Below are 14,315 nucleotides of genomic sequence, written 5' to 3' on the forward strand. Positions count from 1 at the left end.
GGGCAAACACAGTTTTTAATGTGAACCAGTGCTAACGAAATGACTTCTGCCTTCTCTACCTCACTTACCCATAGGTTGTGGACCTGTCACCTAACCGGGGCGTGTTGTCAGGACTTGTGCAATGCATTGTACACCAATGAACACCTGACAGACCTTGACCTCAGCGACAATGCCTTAGGCGATGAGGGCATAAAGGTCCTGTGTAAAGGATTAGAACACCCTTCTTGCAAATTACAGACCTTGTGGTAAATGCCTGGAACCTCTTTGTGTAGTAGTGATTTTTTATTCCAGGATATGTATATGAAATTGAGGGCCACTGGGAACTTGGGATGAAGCTTATTTCTTTTTAAAATTTTTTATTCCTTCCAGGATAGCAGAATGTCATCTAACAGATGAGTGCTCTGGAGCTCTTGCATCTGTCCTCAACAGAAACGAGAGGCTATTATTGCTAGACTTAAGTGGAAATAACTTCAAGGATTTCGGAATACAAATGATGTGTGATTCACTGATCCACTCAAGATCTAATCTCAAGACATTCTAGTAAGTCACTGTGGTGAAAGGAAGTAGGGAGGGAGGGGCTTGAGACAGGTGAGTTGGGATTGGTCATACCCCGTTACATTGAAGGAAGAAAAGAAAACCTGTTCTTAAACATTGGGCATGGGACAAAGTAGAAAACAGGTAAATTGTACCTCATTGATAGGAGAAGCAACATCGTACAGGGAAAAAGAGCATAATATCTAGATTTATTTGGCCTGGCTCATATGGTTAAGTCTATGCTTACTGCATTTCCCTGAATGTATACTTAGCCTTGAAATAGAGCTAGCAGGGCTGGGAGTGTGGTAGAGTGCTAGAGTTCAATCCCCAGGACTGGCACAAAAAGGAAAAGAAATGAAAAAAAAAAAGAACAACCAAAAATAGAACCAAAAATAAAACAAAAAAAAAACAGGCTTACTATTACAGTACTGGTTCTTGACCACTTGAGGCTAGCATGGGGATTGAACTGAAATAGCAGTTGTACTTAGTTAATATAACTCTTAGTTTACCAAAAACACTTTATAAAATTAAGTCTTTCGAGTTCGCTATTATCTGTCAGAGGGTTTTGTGTGTGCATGTTTTTGTCTTTTTAAAAACAATACTTTTATTATCTTTTCATAGTTGTTTTAACGTTTGTATTATTATAGAGGTAATATACAGAAGGGTTACAGTTAGTATGGACATTTCAAGAGTATTTACATCTTAAGGAGATGAAGCCATAGTGGTAAATTTTCAGAAGATGGACGTTTTAACCCTCTCTTCTCTGATAAATGCCCAGCTGCCAACTCAGCAGACTGGCATGACACACAGAGTATTTGTAATTATAATACAACTCTGCTCTGTTGGCAGCTAACCAGTGGCTAAAGGCCCATTTGTTTTTGGCATTCAGAACTGGAATGCATAATGGAAAGTAAAGGCCAAGCACAAAACCAATCTGATAGTTTGAAGTGTACATGAAAACAGTATAAAAGCCTGATTCCAAATGTGGCTCAAACAGAAGCTTGTTTTGCTAGCAGAGTGAAGTCTGTTTCAGAACTGGTGATTGCTTTCCAATGCATCTTTCTTTCTTTTTTGTGGGTCATGGGGCTTGAACTCGGCCTGGACGCTGTCCCTGAGCTCCTCAGCTCAAGGCTACTACCCTACCTTAGAGCCAAGCCCCACTTCACGTTTTCTAGGGGTTAATTGGAGATAAGAGTCTCAGATCCTTTTTGTGCCTGGGCTGGCTTTGAACCTTGATCCTCAGATCTCAGCCTCCTGAGTAGCTAGGATTACAGGCGTGAGCCACAGCACTCGGCTTCAGATGCATCTTTCTTTTTTTCTTTTTTATGAGACAGGATCTCACTTATTTTGCCTAGCTGACCTTGAACTCACAATTTCCCTGCCTCTGAATCTTCAGTACCTGGGATTACATGTGTGCACCACCAAGCCTAACTTCACTATATATATATATTTTTTTTGTTTTGTGTCATTACTAGTGCTTGAACTGAGGACCTCTCAATTACAAGACTGGGAATCTTTTGTTTTCTTTGCCAGTCCTTGGGCTTGAACTCAGGGCCTGAGCACTGTTCTTGGGCTTTCTCAAGGCTAGTGCCCTACAATTTGAGCCACAGCACCACTCCTGGATTTTTCTATGTATGTGGTACCAAGGAATTGAACTCTGGTCTTCATGCATGCTAGGCAAGCACTCTACCACTAGGCCAAACTCCTGGCCCCTCAATGCATCTTTCTTAGAAAGGTATAGACACAGGTTTATTGTCAAGAGATTTCAAATAAACTTGGAGTCATTAGCATTGATAATCCTCCCACTATGTGTGCTACAGTATAAATTCTAAATAACAGCAAGGAGAAGTATCTTATAGGGGATGGATGGCAGGATATTATTATTTTGTGTGCTGACACTGGGGCTTGAATTTAGAACCGGCCCAGGCACTGTCCATTAGCTTTTTCAGCTTTTTCACTCAAAGCTGACATTTTACCATTTGAGCCACACTCCTACCAACAGATATTTTGAGATCAGATTAATGGAGTCTCTTGGGGACTTTCTGCTTGGTTTGGCATTACATCACAGTCATCAGGTCTCAGCCTCCTAGGTGGCTAGGATTATAGGCACCAGCCAACAATTTCACGCTCCTTATTTATTTTGTTAAATTAAAGAATTTATTAACACTGATTACTACATCATATTTCAAGTGACATCTTTAACAAACAAGTCATTATTTCTTTTGTAATTGTAAATTGTGGTACCATTTTCCGTTCTTTCTTGCTTTGTCTATAAACCCAGCATGCTTCCATTGTGCTTTCAGATCAACATTCACATCACTGTAATTTATCAATCAGTAAATTGGTAGTGTACAAAAAGAACATGGAATTCAAAGTAAAGGATAAAGAGTAGATACAATTTGAGGACCACAAATATGTTTTTACTGTTAGGATGTATGTAAGACATATTTATTTCAGTAAGGTGAAAGGAAGATGAAGATTATTTAATGTGATGGAGAGCAGTCAATCCAGGAGAACACCCAGGACGAGTCCTCTTGTGGAGATGGTAGTTCAATGAAGACTGGGAGTTTAGATATTCAGGGCAAAGGAAAAGAAGAAATTGTGTCCTTAAAGTGACAAAAGTTCACCCTCAGTTATTACCCAAACATAAGTGTCAGGAGTTATAGAAACAATAAGACTTGAGACATGTTCTGTGCTTCAGAGGACTCAGTACTAGAGAGAGGCAAATAAGTTAAGATGGCATTGAAATGACCAGTCCTAGGGTATTTAAGAAACTATGGCAGGATATAACCAACCTCACCTTAGGAGCTCAGAATATTCTTGGAGGAGACACCACCTCAATCACTTCCATCAAAGAAGATGGGTGGAAGAATGAAGAATGGTATGCCAATCCTAAGTGGTGACATGAGCAAAGGTACCCAGACAAATAAACATGGTTGATGATATTGGATGAAAATACAGGTGGGGAATCTTCAGGAAGATTAGTATTCTAAAAAAGAAAGACCAAAGCAGAGTATCAATAAATACTAATAAATGAAACTAGGAGGTAATCAGGATATCATATATGCCATGTGTGCCAATGAATAAGACCTGTTAGTCAAATTCCAAGTGAAAATTCAGTCATTTCACTTTCTTTTTTTTTTCTTTTTGCCAGTCCTGGGCTTGAGTTCAGGGCCTGAGCACTGTCCTTGGACTTTCCTCAAGGCTAGTGTTCTACCCTGAGCCACCACACCACTTCTGGCTTTTTCTATGTATGTGGTAACAAGGAATCGAATTTGGGTCTTTGTGCATGCGAGGCAGGTACTCTACCACTAGGCCAAACTCCCGGCCCCTCATTTCACTTTCTTACATGTCCTAGTAATAGGACCCCAAAGGTGGGGCCAGTTTTTCTTCCAAAGCTAGATGAATGTTTCTGCTACTTCTTGCTTCTTTATGGGCTTGACACAGTCCAACCAAAGCTTGTTGACTGGACATTGATGCCTTGGCTTAAACAAGATCCCTATACCTGTAGTGACACTGTATTTGCACTCCAAGGTAGATGAGTCTACACACAGAAGTGCAGTCATTATGTAAAGTGTCCTTTGTGTTCAGGAGGCTGAGTGCAGAATTCTGATGGTCAGCAATAGGTGTGTGTGTTTGCATGCTGATATATATAAATATGTGTACACATATATGTATACATACATACACATTTACATACACACATAGATATATGCTAATCCTGGCTATGCTCACAAAGAGCCAGACTTTAGCCAATGATAACACTAGAAGCTTCCTTTTGAAGGTGTGTGTGTGTGCACGCGTGCACCTACCTGCCTGCCAGTACTAGAACTTGAATTTAGAACCTCATACTCTTTTTTTTTTTGCCAGTCCTGGGCTTGAGCTCAGGGCTTGAGTACTATCCGTGGGCTTTCTCAAGGCTAACACTCTACCACTTGAGCCACAGCACCACTTCCGGCTTTTTTTTTTTGCTGTGTATGTGGGGTACCGAGGAATCGAACCCCGGTCTTCGTGCATGCTAGGCAAGCACTCTACCACTAGGCCAAACTCCCGGCCCGAAACTCATACTCTTGCTTGGCTTTTTTGCTTGTTTATTAGTCTCAGCCTTCTCTGACTGGGCTAGCTTTGAAACTCATTACTCAGATCTCAGCTAGGATTACAGGCATAAGCCACTGACTGGCACCCACCTCTTCAAGGTCATTTTATTTTAGGGGATTTGATACTTTTCTTTTGTACTTACTTGGCCTTATATAACTTCTTAGCCTATCCTACTACGTGTTCCTAATTCTAAATTTAGAAACACGGGTTTGAAAGTATCTAATTTAACTCTCAGAAGATGTCTGAGCTTAGCAAGAAAATTGGTCTAACTCCCCCAGTATACTATTTTTTAAAGATTTTATTAGCACTGATTTTTTACAGCCAATGTAATTTTTTTATATGAAGGGAAAAGGTTCCTTTTGCTACATTCCTCAAAAAAATCCTAAATATTTTATTACGCTTTTTTTGTGAGTCATGAGGCTAGAACTTGGCCTGGGCACTGTCCCTGAGGTCTTCAGCTCAAGGCTATTGCCCTACCCTAGAGCTAAGCCCCACTTCCCCTTTTCTGAGGGGTAATTGGAGATAAGAGTCTCAGGTCCTTTTGTGCCTGGGCTGGCTTTGAACCTTGATCCTCAGATCTCAGCCTCCTATGTAGCTAGAATTACAAGTGTGAGCCACCGGCGCCTGGCTTTATTACACTTTTATATCATTAAATTGTCACCTAGAATTATATAAATAACTAGGATACTTATTTACACTTGTCTAGATAAAAATTAACTTTTTTCCATTTAAAAACAAGGAACTGGAGACTTCCCCTCTTTGGAGCCCCTTCTCTTTGGGGAGTCTCAATACTTTCTTTTCACTTTCAATTAAACTTTTTTTTTTCTGCCAGTCCAGGCCTGGGCACTGTCCTTGTGTTTTTTTCCTCAAGTCTAGCACTCAACCACTTGAGCTACAGCACCATTTACGGCTATTTTTTCTGTGTATGTGGTACGAAGGAATCAAACCCAGGGCTTTGTGCATGCTAAGCAAGCACTTTACCTCTTGGCCACACTCCTGGCCCTTCAAGTAAACTTACTTTTTAAGTATTAAAAAAAATACTAGGGGGGCCGGGAGTTTGGCCTAGTGGTTAAAGTGCTTGCCTAGCATGCATGAAGACCCGGGTTCGATTCCTTGGTACCACATACATAGAAAAAAGCCGGAAGTGGTACTGAGGCTCAAGTGGTAGAGCTCTAGCCTTGAGAAAGTCCAATTACAGTGCTGAGGCCCTGAGCTCAAGCCCAGGACTGGCAAAAAAAAATACTAGGGCATTTCTACCCCCTCCCTCCTATGAAGGAGGCTCTTAGCTATTCAAGAGGCTCATATCTGAGGATCTTTGTCTGGGCAGAAAAAAGTTCTGAGACTTTTATCTCCAATAAATTACCAAAAAGCCAGAAATGGTGATGTGGCTCAAGTGATAGAGCAATAGCCTTGAGCAAAACAGCTCAGGGACAGTTCCCAGGCCCTGCTTTCAACCCCCCAGACCAGCTTCCGCCCCCCCCCCAAAAAAAAATCCCTGAACAAGCCCTAGGAACTGTTCTTTACTACATACTTGGAAGAGTTTGTACTTTACCTTTGTAGTCAGGATACACATACTGAGTTTGAAGTATCCATGTTCCACTTGGGGAAAGCTTCCTAGTAGGTAAACATTTGGATGTAAAAATGTGTACTTGGGCCAGGCTCCAGTGGCTCATGCCTATAATCGGTTACTCGGGAGGCTGAGATCTGAAGATCATGGTTCAAAGCCAGCCCAGGCACAAAAGCCCTTGAGACTCTTAGCTCCAATTAACCACCAGAAAACCAGAAGTGGTGCTGTGGCTCAAGGGATAGAGGGTAGCCTTGAGTTGAAGAACTCAGGGACAGCGCCCAGGCCCAGATTTCAAGCCCCATGACCAAGATAAATAAATAAATAAAATTTAAAAAAAGAAATGTGGACTTGGATGGAACACCTATGAAAACATAACTGTAGCTATGACCATGGATATGGTATTATAAAGAGTGAGGAAAGCCCCTGAGGAAATTTGTTTGGGACATATACCATGGTAGTGCCACTTTTAAGGTGGGGGTATGGAAAGGAAATCCACAGGAAGAATCGGGAGCGAGTCATGTTCTGAAATCCAAGGAAAAAGTGAATTTGAAAGGTGCCATCATCAACACTATTGAGTACCGAACATGTCTATTGGATTTAGCAATTCAGTTCTGTTGGATTTAGCAAGGCTGACTGGTGTGGTGGGGCTAGAAACTCAATATTTGCGTACCCAATGCTATGGACATGGTATTGGAAATATAAACACAACTACATAGACATAAAAATCTATAGACATAATGTTTTATTACATAGATTAATATCTATCTATGACATATAAACCATCAGCCTAATTTTAATTATGTTCTGAAATCTAAGTGCCAGTGATTGTATAGAGATTCCCTTCTTGAATACTTGTTAAACGTCATTTGAAATATGATGTAAAAATCAATGTTAATAAATTATTTAAATAAAAAATGGGAAGTGAGGTCACAGTGTCAGCTCCCGAGTCTGCACTGTGTCCCTGGCCGGTCAGTTCTCCATCTACTTCCCCAATAAATTCAACTTTTTATATGAAAAAAATAGGAAGTGAAAAAAGAAACTATTGCAATGACTTGAAGAGGTAGAGGATAAGTAAGTGAAAAGTTTATACAAATAAGAGGCGAGGAGTGGGCACCAATGGGTTATACCTCTAATTCCAGCTATTTAGGAGGCTAATAAATAGAAATTGTGATTTGAAGCCAGCCCCAGCAGACAAATCTTGGAGATTCTTCAACTAACCAGCAGAAAGACCAAAGTAGAGATGTAGCTTAACTTGTAGAGGGCCAGAAGTGAGCAAAAAAGCTTAAGTGGGAGCTCAAGACTCTTGAGTTTCTGTCCCAGTACCAGCACAACAAAAAGATGTATGAAGTCATAAATGGAGGGAGTTGTGGGGTTGGAGAATACAGAGCTTATTCCTTTAAAAATCCTTGTTAGAGAGGGAGAAATTGCTGGTATAGGAGTGGAAATTAATGAAACAGAGTGTTGACAAGACTGAGGATTATGGGAGTGATGAATCACAAGAGGAAATTCACTCATGGCAAGGAATTAAGGCTTAGAGAGGTGTAAGATAACTGAGGGGTGCCATGGAGCCAAGTGTGAAGGGAATTTTACCCTTATAAATAGGAAAGGTACTGCAGACAGACATCAGCTGTTCTGACTTTGTGCAAAATTCTTTTTTTTTCTTTTTTCACAGTATTGACACAGATAATTTATGTGAAGCAACGATGAGCAAAATGGAGATTTTAAAAATAAGCAAGCCTGGAATCACCTGGTAGTTTCCAAGGAGAGTGCCTGAGGGGATTGCACAAACTCTCTCCCCATAGAGTACCATGTTTAAAAACTGTTCAGTATTATTTTCCCAACTCCTTTCACCTTTGCTGAAGATGCTGATAAGAAACAAGCTACAGTGATTGCTATTTCTTCCATAATAGCCTTCACTAAGTACGCACTTTAGTTCAAGTGTTTTCAGCAATAATTCTTTGCATTCATTTATTGTGTTATTGTGTTTACTGTACTGTTATAAAAATCCTTTAAAGTGAAAAGATAAGGTTCAGAGAAATTGGTGACAAGGATATTGTCACACACACAGCTCATTAGTAGGAGCTTACAGATTTGAGTCCAGGTGGGTATTCTGATATTGATTTAAATTAAATTTTAATTCATGAATGGGAGTGGAAGGGACTCATTTCATGGTGGAGGTGAGCCTTTATATGAACTTTGAAGAAGTAATAGGTTTGAGGTAGGCAAAGATTACAATGGCCAGTGCCTTTAAGTCTGCCGGCTTCCAGGGCTGTGTTTGGGAACAGCTCACTGGAACAGGAAAAATGAATGTTTGCATTAGGATTTTGTGAGCTGCCACAAAATCAAATTTTCAGCTTCAGCTCCATTTCTGAATACCTAGTATTCCCCAAATGTATTTGTATTACTTCATAGGTCCCTAGGATTCTTGCTGACAGCATCTTGCTGAGCCCAATACAATTCTACATAATCCTGTTTCCATTTCTGCGTAATTTCTCCCAAACCGTAGATGAGACAAGTAGGGAGAAAGAAAACCGCACAGTCAGTGAAACAGGAGCAAATGTACTGTGGAAGTAGAAGAAAGCAAGCTAACCATATTAAAGTGTAGAATTGTCTATGAAATCTATTTGATAAGCTGTGTAACCCAGAATAAGGCACTTGAATTCCTGAAACCTTAGTTTTCTTGTCTATAAAATGGGGATAGGTTGACATTAGTTTTGCCAGGGCTCTTTCCCAACATGTTTCCTATGCCACACTAGGCATTACTTTAATTGTACCTGGTTGTATGAGTGTGGTGTGTAGTGTATCATTCTGTACTGTAGTGTAGTTGTTGAAGGAATATTTTCTTGTTGTTGCCATCAACTGCATTTGAACTCTGTGTGTGTGTATTTGTGCGTTTGTGCGCATGCGTGCTGGAGGCAGTGAATCTAGTAGGGGAAGAGATCCAGAGTGACAAGTTACTCCATATGAAGAGACTGATAGAATGCCCCTAGCTGCCTCTGGTTCTCATCCATCATTAGGGTCCTCCCTGGTCCTCCTTACCCTGGTTTGAAATGCTAACTCTCAGTAAGAACCCAAGATCTGTTCTAAAAGAAGAGTCAACATAGAATTTCCCAGTTTGTTTCAAGTGCTTTGTTACCTTTAGTTATTTATCATGTATTTATTGGACATTTATTGTGTGCTACGTTTTGTGTAACGTTTTGGATTTTTAGAGATGGACATACCTTTTCCTGGTACTTCCCCTATGATGTACTCTGACTAGTCTCTGTCAGTCTGTTAAAAAATTCAGTAACATTAGGAACTTAAAAAAATACAGGACTGGAGGCATGGCTCAAGTGGTGGAGTGCCTATCAAACATGAAGCCCTGAGTTCAAATTTGAGTATCACCCCCCCCCCAAAATGCTTGAAAGTAAAAATTAAAGGGGAAACTGAAGAGCTATGTGTGTAGAAGTATATATATATATATATATATATATATATACATACACACACACACTTCTATGTGTGTAGAATGTATATGCATATGTACATGTGTCCAGAAAATAAATACAAGAAGCTTGTGACTGATTACTTCTGACAAGGGGAATGGGCAAGCAGGAGTGGTTGGTTAGGGAGAAAAGGAAAAGAATTTTCATCTATGGTCCCCCATTTTAGACTTCATATTTTTTTAATGAAACCAGCATTTATTGAGTTTAAAGCTTTCTTAGCAAAATACATATCTTAAATAATATTCCAGATATTCTGCAGAACCCAGAAAATTCTTTTTTTATATATTTTTATTGTAATTAATAGAAGGGTTACATGATATTTGCCAAATAGAAGGTGCATTACTTCACAAACATTGATACCCTTTCACATGTCTTGGTCCCCATTTCCCTCCCCCCACCCTCACCCCTCATCTTGTTTTCCCCCCTTCCCTATCCAATTTGAAATAACCAAATACAAATATATCCGATATATCAGATAACAAAGTGAGATACTGTAACAATATGAGATAACCTAGGGACAGCAAAAGAGATGAGAGATAACATAGTACCTTAAGAAGAACAATCATTCATTATATGGCTTATGTTTCTGTATCCTAGACATACTAAATCCACCAGCACAACAATGTACATTGCAGCACTATTTACCATATCAAAGATATGGAACCAACCTAGCTGTCCCTCAGTTGATGAGTGGATCAACAAGATGTGGTATTTGTACACAATGGAATTCTATGCTGCTGTCAGAAAGATTGACATTGCCCCATTTGTTAGGAAATAGAAAGACTTAGAAAAGATCATATTAAGTGAAGTAAGCCAGACTCAAAGGAACTTAGGCTCAATGGTTTCCCTCATTTGTCATAATCAGTAGACTTCATATTTTTATCATGTGCATATTATGTTTCATTTATAATTAGTTGGCTTGATGCTAAAAATGAAACTCAGGCTTCCTTTTGGCTCAGAGCCTCCATCTTCCAAAAATAATTGTCAGGGCCAGGAGTTTGGCCTAGTGGTAGAGTGCTTGCCTAGCATGCACGAAGACCCGGGTTCAATTCCCCGGTATCCCACATACATAGAAAAAAGCCAGAAGTGGTGCTGAGGCTCAAGTGGTAGAGCTCTAGTCTTGAGAAAACCCAAAAACAGTGCTCAGGCCTTGAGCTCAAGGCCAGGACTGGCAAAAAAATTGTCAAAATGATCAACATAAAAGTAAAGAAGAGACATACCCACTGCATGTTCTATAGGCCTTTTAAAGTAGTGGGTCCTGTTTAGAAAGGCATGCCCCCCCAGGTGTTACCATGGCAAAATTGGAAGCATCTATAATGTTACCCAGCATACTTTTGGGATTGTTGTGACAAACAAGGGCAAGGTCCTTGCCAAGAGGATTAATGTGTGTATTGAGGATTTATTAAGTTCTTTTAAGAGTGAGATAGCTTCCTGAATTGGGTGAAGGAAAATGACCAGAAAAGAAGGAAGCCAAGGCAAAAAGAAACTGGGTTAGACTGAAGTGCCAGCCTGCTTCATTCAGAGAAGCATGCTTTGTGAGAACCAATGGAGCCTGAACTTTTGGAACCTATTTCTCTGCACTATTAAAACACACACATACAAGCATACACACATACACATACATAAAACACCTCAGGGCTGAGGATGTACGAAGAAAAGGAAAGGAACTTTCAACTATGGTCCTCTGTTTTCTACTTCATGTTTTTACCTTGTGCATGGGTTACTTTTATAATTAGTTGACTTGATGTTAAAAATAAAACTCAGGCCTGGGGATCTAGATCAGTGGTGTGTACAGCATTTGCCTGGTTTAAATCTCCAGTACTGGGAAAAAAACCAATAAAACATTTAAAACAGTATTGGAGAGTTGTTCTTTTTAACTTTTTTTGACAATACTGGGATTTGAACTCAGAGCTTTGCACTTACTCAACTTTCTTGTATGGCTGGTCCTCTATCATTGAGCCAGGCCTCCATCCAGCCCAACTATTTGGTTCAGAAGATGAAAGCTAGTAAACTTTTCTGCCTACACTGGCCTTGCACCATAATCCTCTGGATCTCATCCTCCTTAGCAACTACAGTTACGTGTGTGAACCTGTGGTGCCTGGCTTTTATGTGTGTTGGGAGGGGAGGGTGTCACTATGTAACTTATGCTGGCCTCAGACTTGATTCTCCTGCCTCAGTGTCCTGAGTGCTGGTTTTTACAGATTTTGCTATCAAGTAAGAAGTAGAGGTGTGGCAGACAGTGTTATCCTTAAATGAACAAGCTAAGGGACAGCACCAAGCCAAGTTCAAGCCTAAGTATTGGCACAGATATACAAAACTACTTTGGTCATAATCACCCTCCCCACTTATGCAGGTACCCCTCCAAGGGTTTTAATTTCTAAAAGATATATTTAGAGATCAACTATATGGAAATAACCTGGAATTGCTCAAACAAAAGCTTACTACATTTGTTAGAGTATACTAGTTCAAAGGAATTTATTTACATGTGTGATGTTTCCATGCACACATGTAATATACTTTTCATTGAATTTGACCACCCCCCTTTTTTTTGCTAGCCTGCAGCTTACACTCAGGGACGGCATCCCCCCTTGAGTCATAGCTCTACTTTGAGATCTTGTTCATAGTTAATCGGAGATAAAGAGCCTTAAGGACTTAACCTGGTTGAACTGGCTTTAAACGCTGAGCCTCAGATCTCAGCCTCCTAAGCACCAAGGATTATAGGCATGAGTTACCAGGCATCCAGCTTCAGTTTTCTTTCTTGTCCCACATCCCCCATTTAAAAATCATTCTATTTCATCTTGTTTGGTTTTGGTTTTTATTTTTTGGTCATTGGGCTTGAATTCTAGGCCTAGGCATTGTCCCTGAGCTCTTCAGCTCAAGGCTACAATTCTACCACTGGAGCCAAAGCACCACTTCCTAATCATTCTATTTCTTTTTTTTTTTTTTGCTAGTCCTGGGATTGAGCTCAGGGCCTGAGCACTGTCCTTGGAGACTTTCTCAAGGCTACAGCTCTACCACTTGAGCCTCAGCACCACTTCTAGCTTTTTTCTATGTATGTGGTACTGAGGAATTGAATCCGCATCTTCATGCATGCTAGGCAAGCACTCAACCACTAGGCCAAACTCCCGGCCCATAATCATTCTATTTCATATGTGTCTTATAAAATACTTGGAATGTGGGGCCGGGAGTTTGGCCTAGTGGTAGAGTGCTTGCCTAGCATGCACCAAGACCCAGGTTTGATTCCTCGGTACCACATACATAGCAAAAAAAAAAAGCCAGAAGTGGTGCTGAAGCTCAAGTGGTAGAGTTCTAGCCTTGAGAAGGTCCAAGGATAGTGCTCAGTCCCTGAGCTCAAGCCCCGAACTGGCAAATAAATAAATAAATATATATATATATATAAATAATAAAATACTTGGAATGTAATTGTCCCCTTATTAACTTCTTTCCCATTCATACCTTTTCCCAAAAAAGCCCTACTTTACATTCATGCCTTTTGTCTGAAATCTACATAACACATCAGAAAACATGACATTTGTTCTAAGTCTTTTCTATTTTGCTTAGCATATTGATTTCCATTTTCATTTTCCTGTAAGTGATGTAATTATAGCTGAATAATATTCTATTGTGTATACATGCATTTCTTTATCATATGACTGAAAAATAATGAAGTTAGGAAATGCACCCTGACAGCAAGCCTTCAAAAAGGCACACAAGTGTGAACAAGGAAGCTGAACAGAGTCTAGAAATCCACACACATGGACGGTAGATTTTGTTTTATATGGGTTCCAAGGCAAATCCTACTGAATATCATTTTCAAACAATAGTCTGTAGCGATTGGATCGCCATTTGCAAAAGATGGTTCTCAACTCACCTCACTATATAAATATTGAATCAAAATGGCTTAGAAACAAATAATTATGATCAAGCATCTAGAAATAGGAACAACTTAGTTTTAAAAGTATTTAATACAAATTCTGTGAACTGCAAAAGGAAAAAAGCCAATACATTTGGATTTTATCGAAATTTAAAACTGAAATCTTTCAGAACATGTTCTTCAAAGGGGCCAGTTACAAAGATAAAAATACAAGCCAAAAACCAGGAGTTAGTATTTGAAATATATACAAATATCTGATAAAAAAGAGATGTGTCTACAATATATAAATAACATTTTTGTGGTACTCAGGCTTGAACTAAAGGAATTTTCTTGTAGGAACTCTTAAGAACTTAAAAGCTGTTAATCAAAGGGACTAGACACATGGCTTATACGACTGATTGATTGCCTAGTGTGAAGCCCTAAATTCAATCCCTCAAACTACACAAACTAATTAAAAGGTTATCAACTCAAGTTTTTGAAATTGCAAGAATTTGAGGACTCACCCAAAAGGCACACTTACATGAGCAAATGAAGACATTTAATGTTAGTCTTTAAAGTGAAATTTTAAACTACTCAGATGGCATTTTACACCCACTAGAATGACTTAAAAGGATAGGCCATGTCAGTTTTTATGGAGGAAATCTGAAATATTAAGAGTGTTAAACCATACATCCACTTTGGAACATTTTTTTTTCAGTTGATCCCAATGTTAAATATATTACCAATCAACAAACCGTTTCATTCCCTGGTATTTACC

The 14,315-nt window shown here is 39.5% G+C and overlaps 1 protein-coding gene across 2 annotated transcripts in view; it reads left to right on the top strand.

Moving 5' to 3' along the window:
* Window positions 1-9,455, top strand: part of LOC150041315 (NACHT, LRR and PYD domains-containing protein 12-like) — a 51,495-nt gene extending 42,040 nt beyond the window's left edge. For both annotated transcript variants that reach the window (XM_090325695.1, XM_090325694.1), the window contains 3 exons: window positions 75-245; window positions 370-540; window positions 7,872-9,455. In XM_090325695.1, coding sequence (XP_090181821.1) covers window positions 75-245; window positions 370-540; window positions 7,872-7,953 — 424 coding nt within the window. In that variant the 3' untranslated portion in view covers window positions 7,954-9,455. The remainder of the gene's footprint in view (window positions 1-74; window positions 246-369; window positions 541-7,871) is intronic.
* Window positions 9,456-14,315: the final 4,860 nt, after the last annotated feature.

The sequence above is a fragment of the Megascapheus bottae genome, chromosome X (assembly GCF_031878675.1).
Source record: "Megascapheus bottae isolate mThoBot1 chromosome X, mThoBot2.hap1, whole genome shotgun sequence".
NCBI lineage: Eukaryota > Metazoa > Chordata > Mammalia > Rodentia > Geomyidae > Megascapheus > Megascapheus bottae.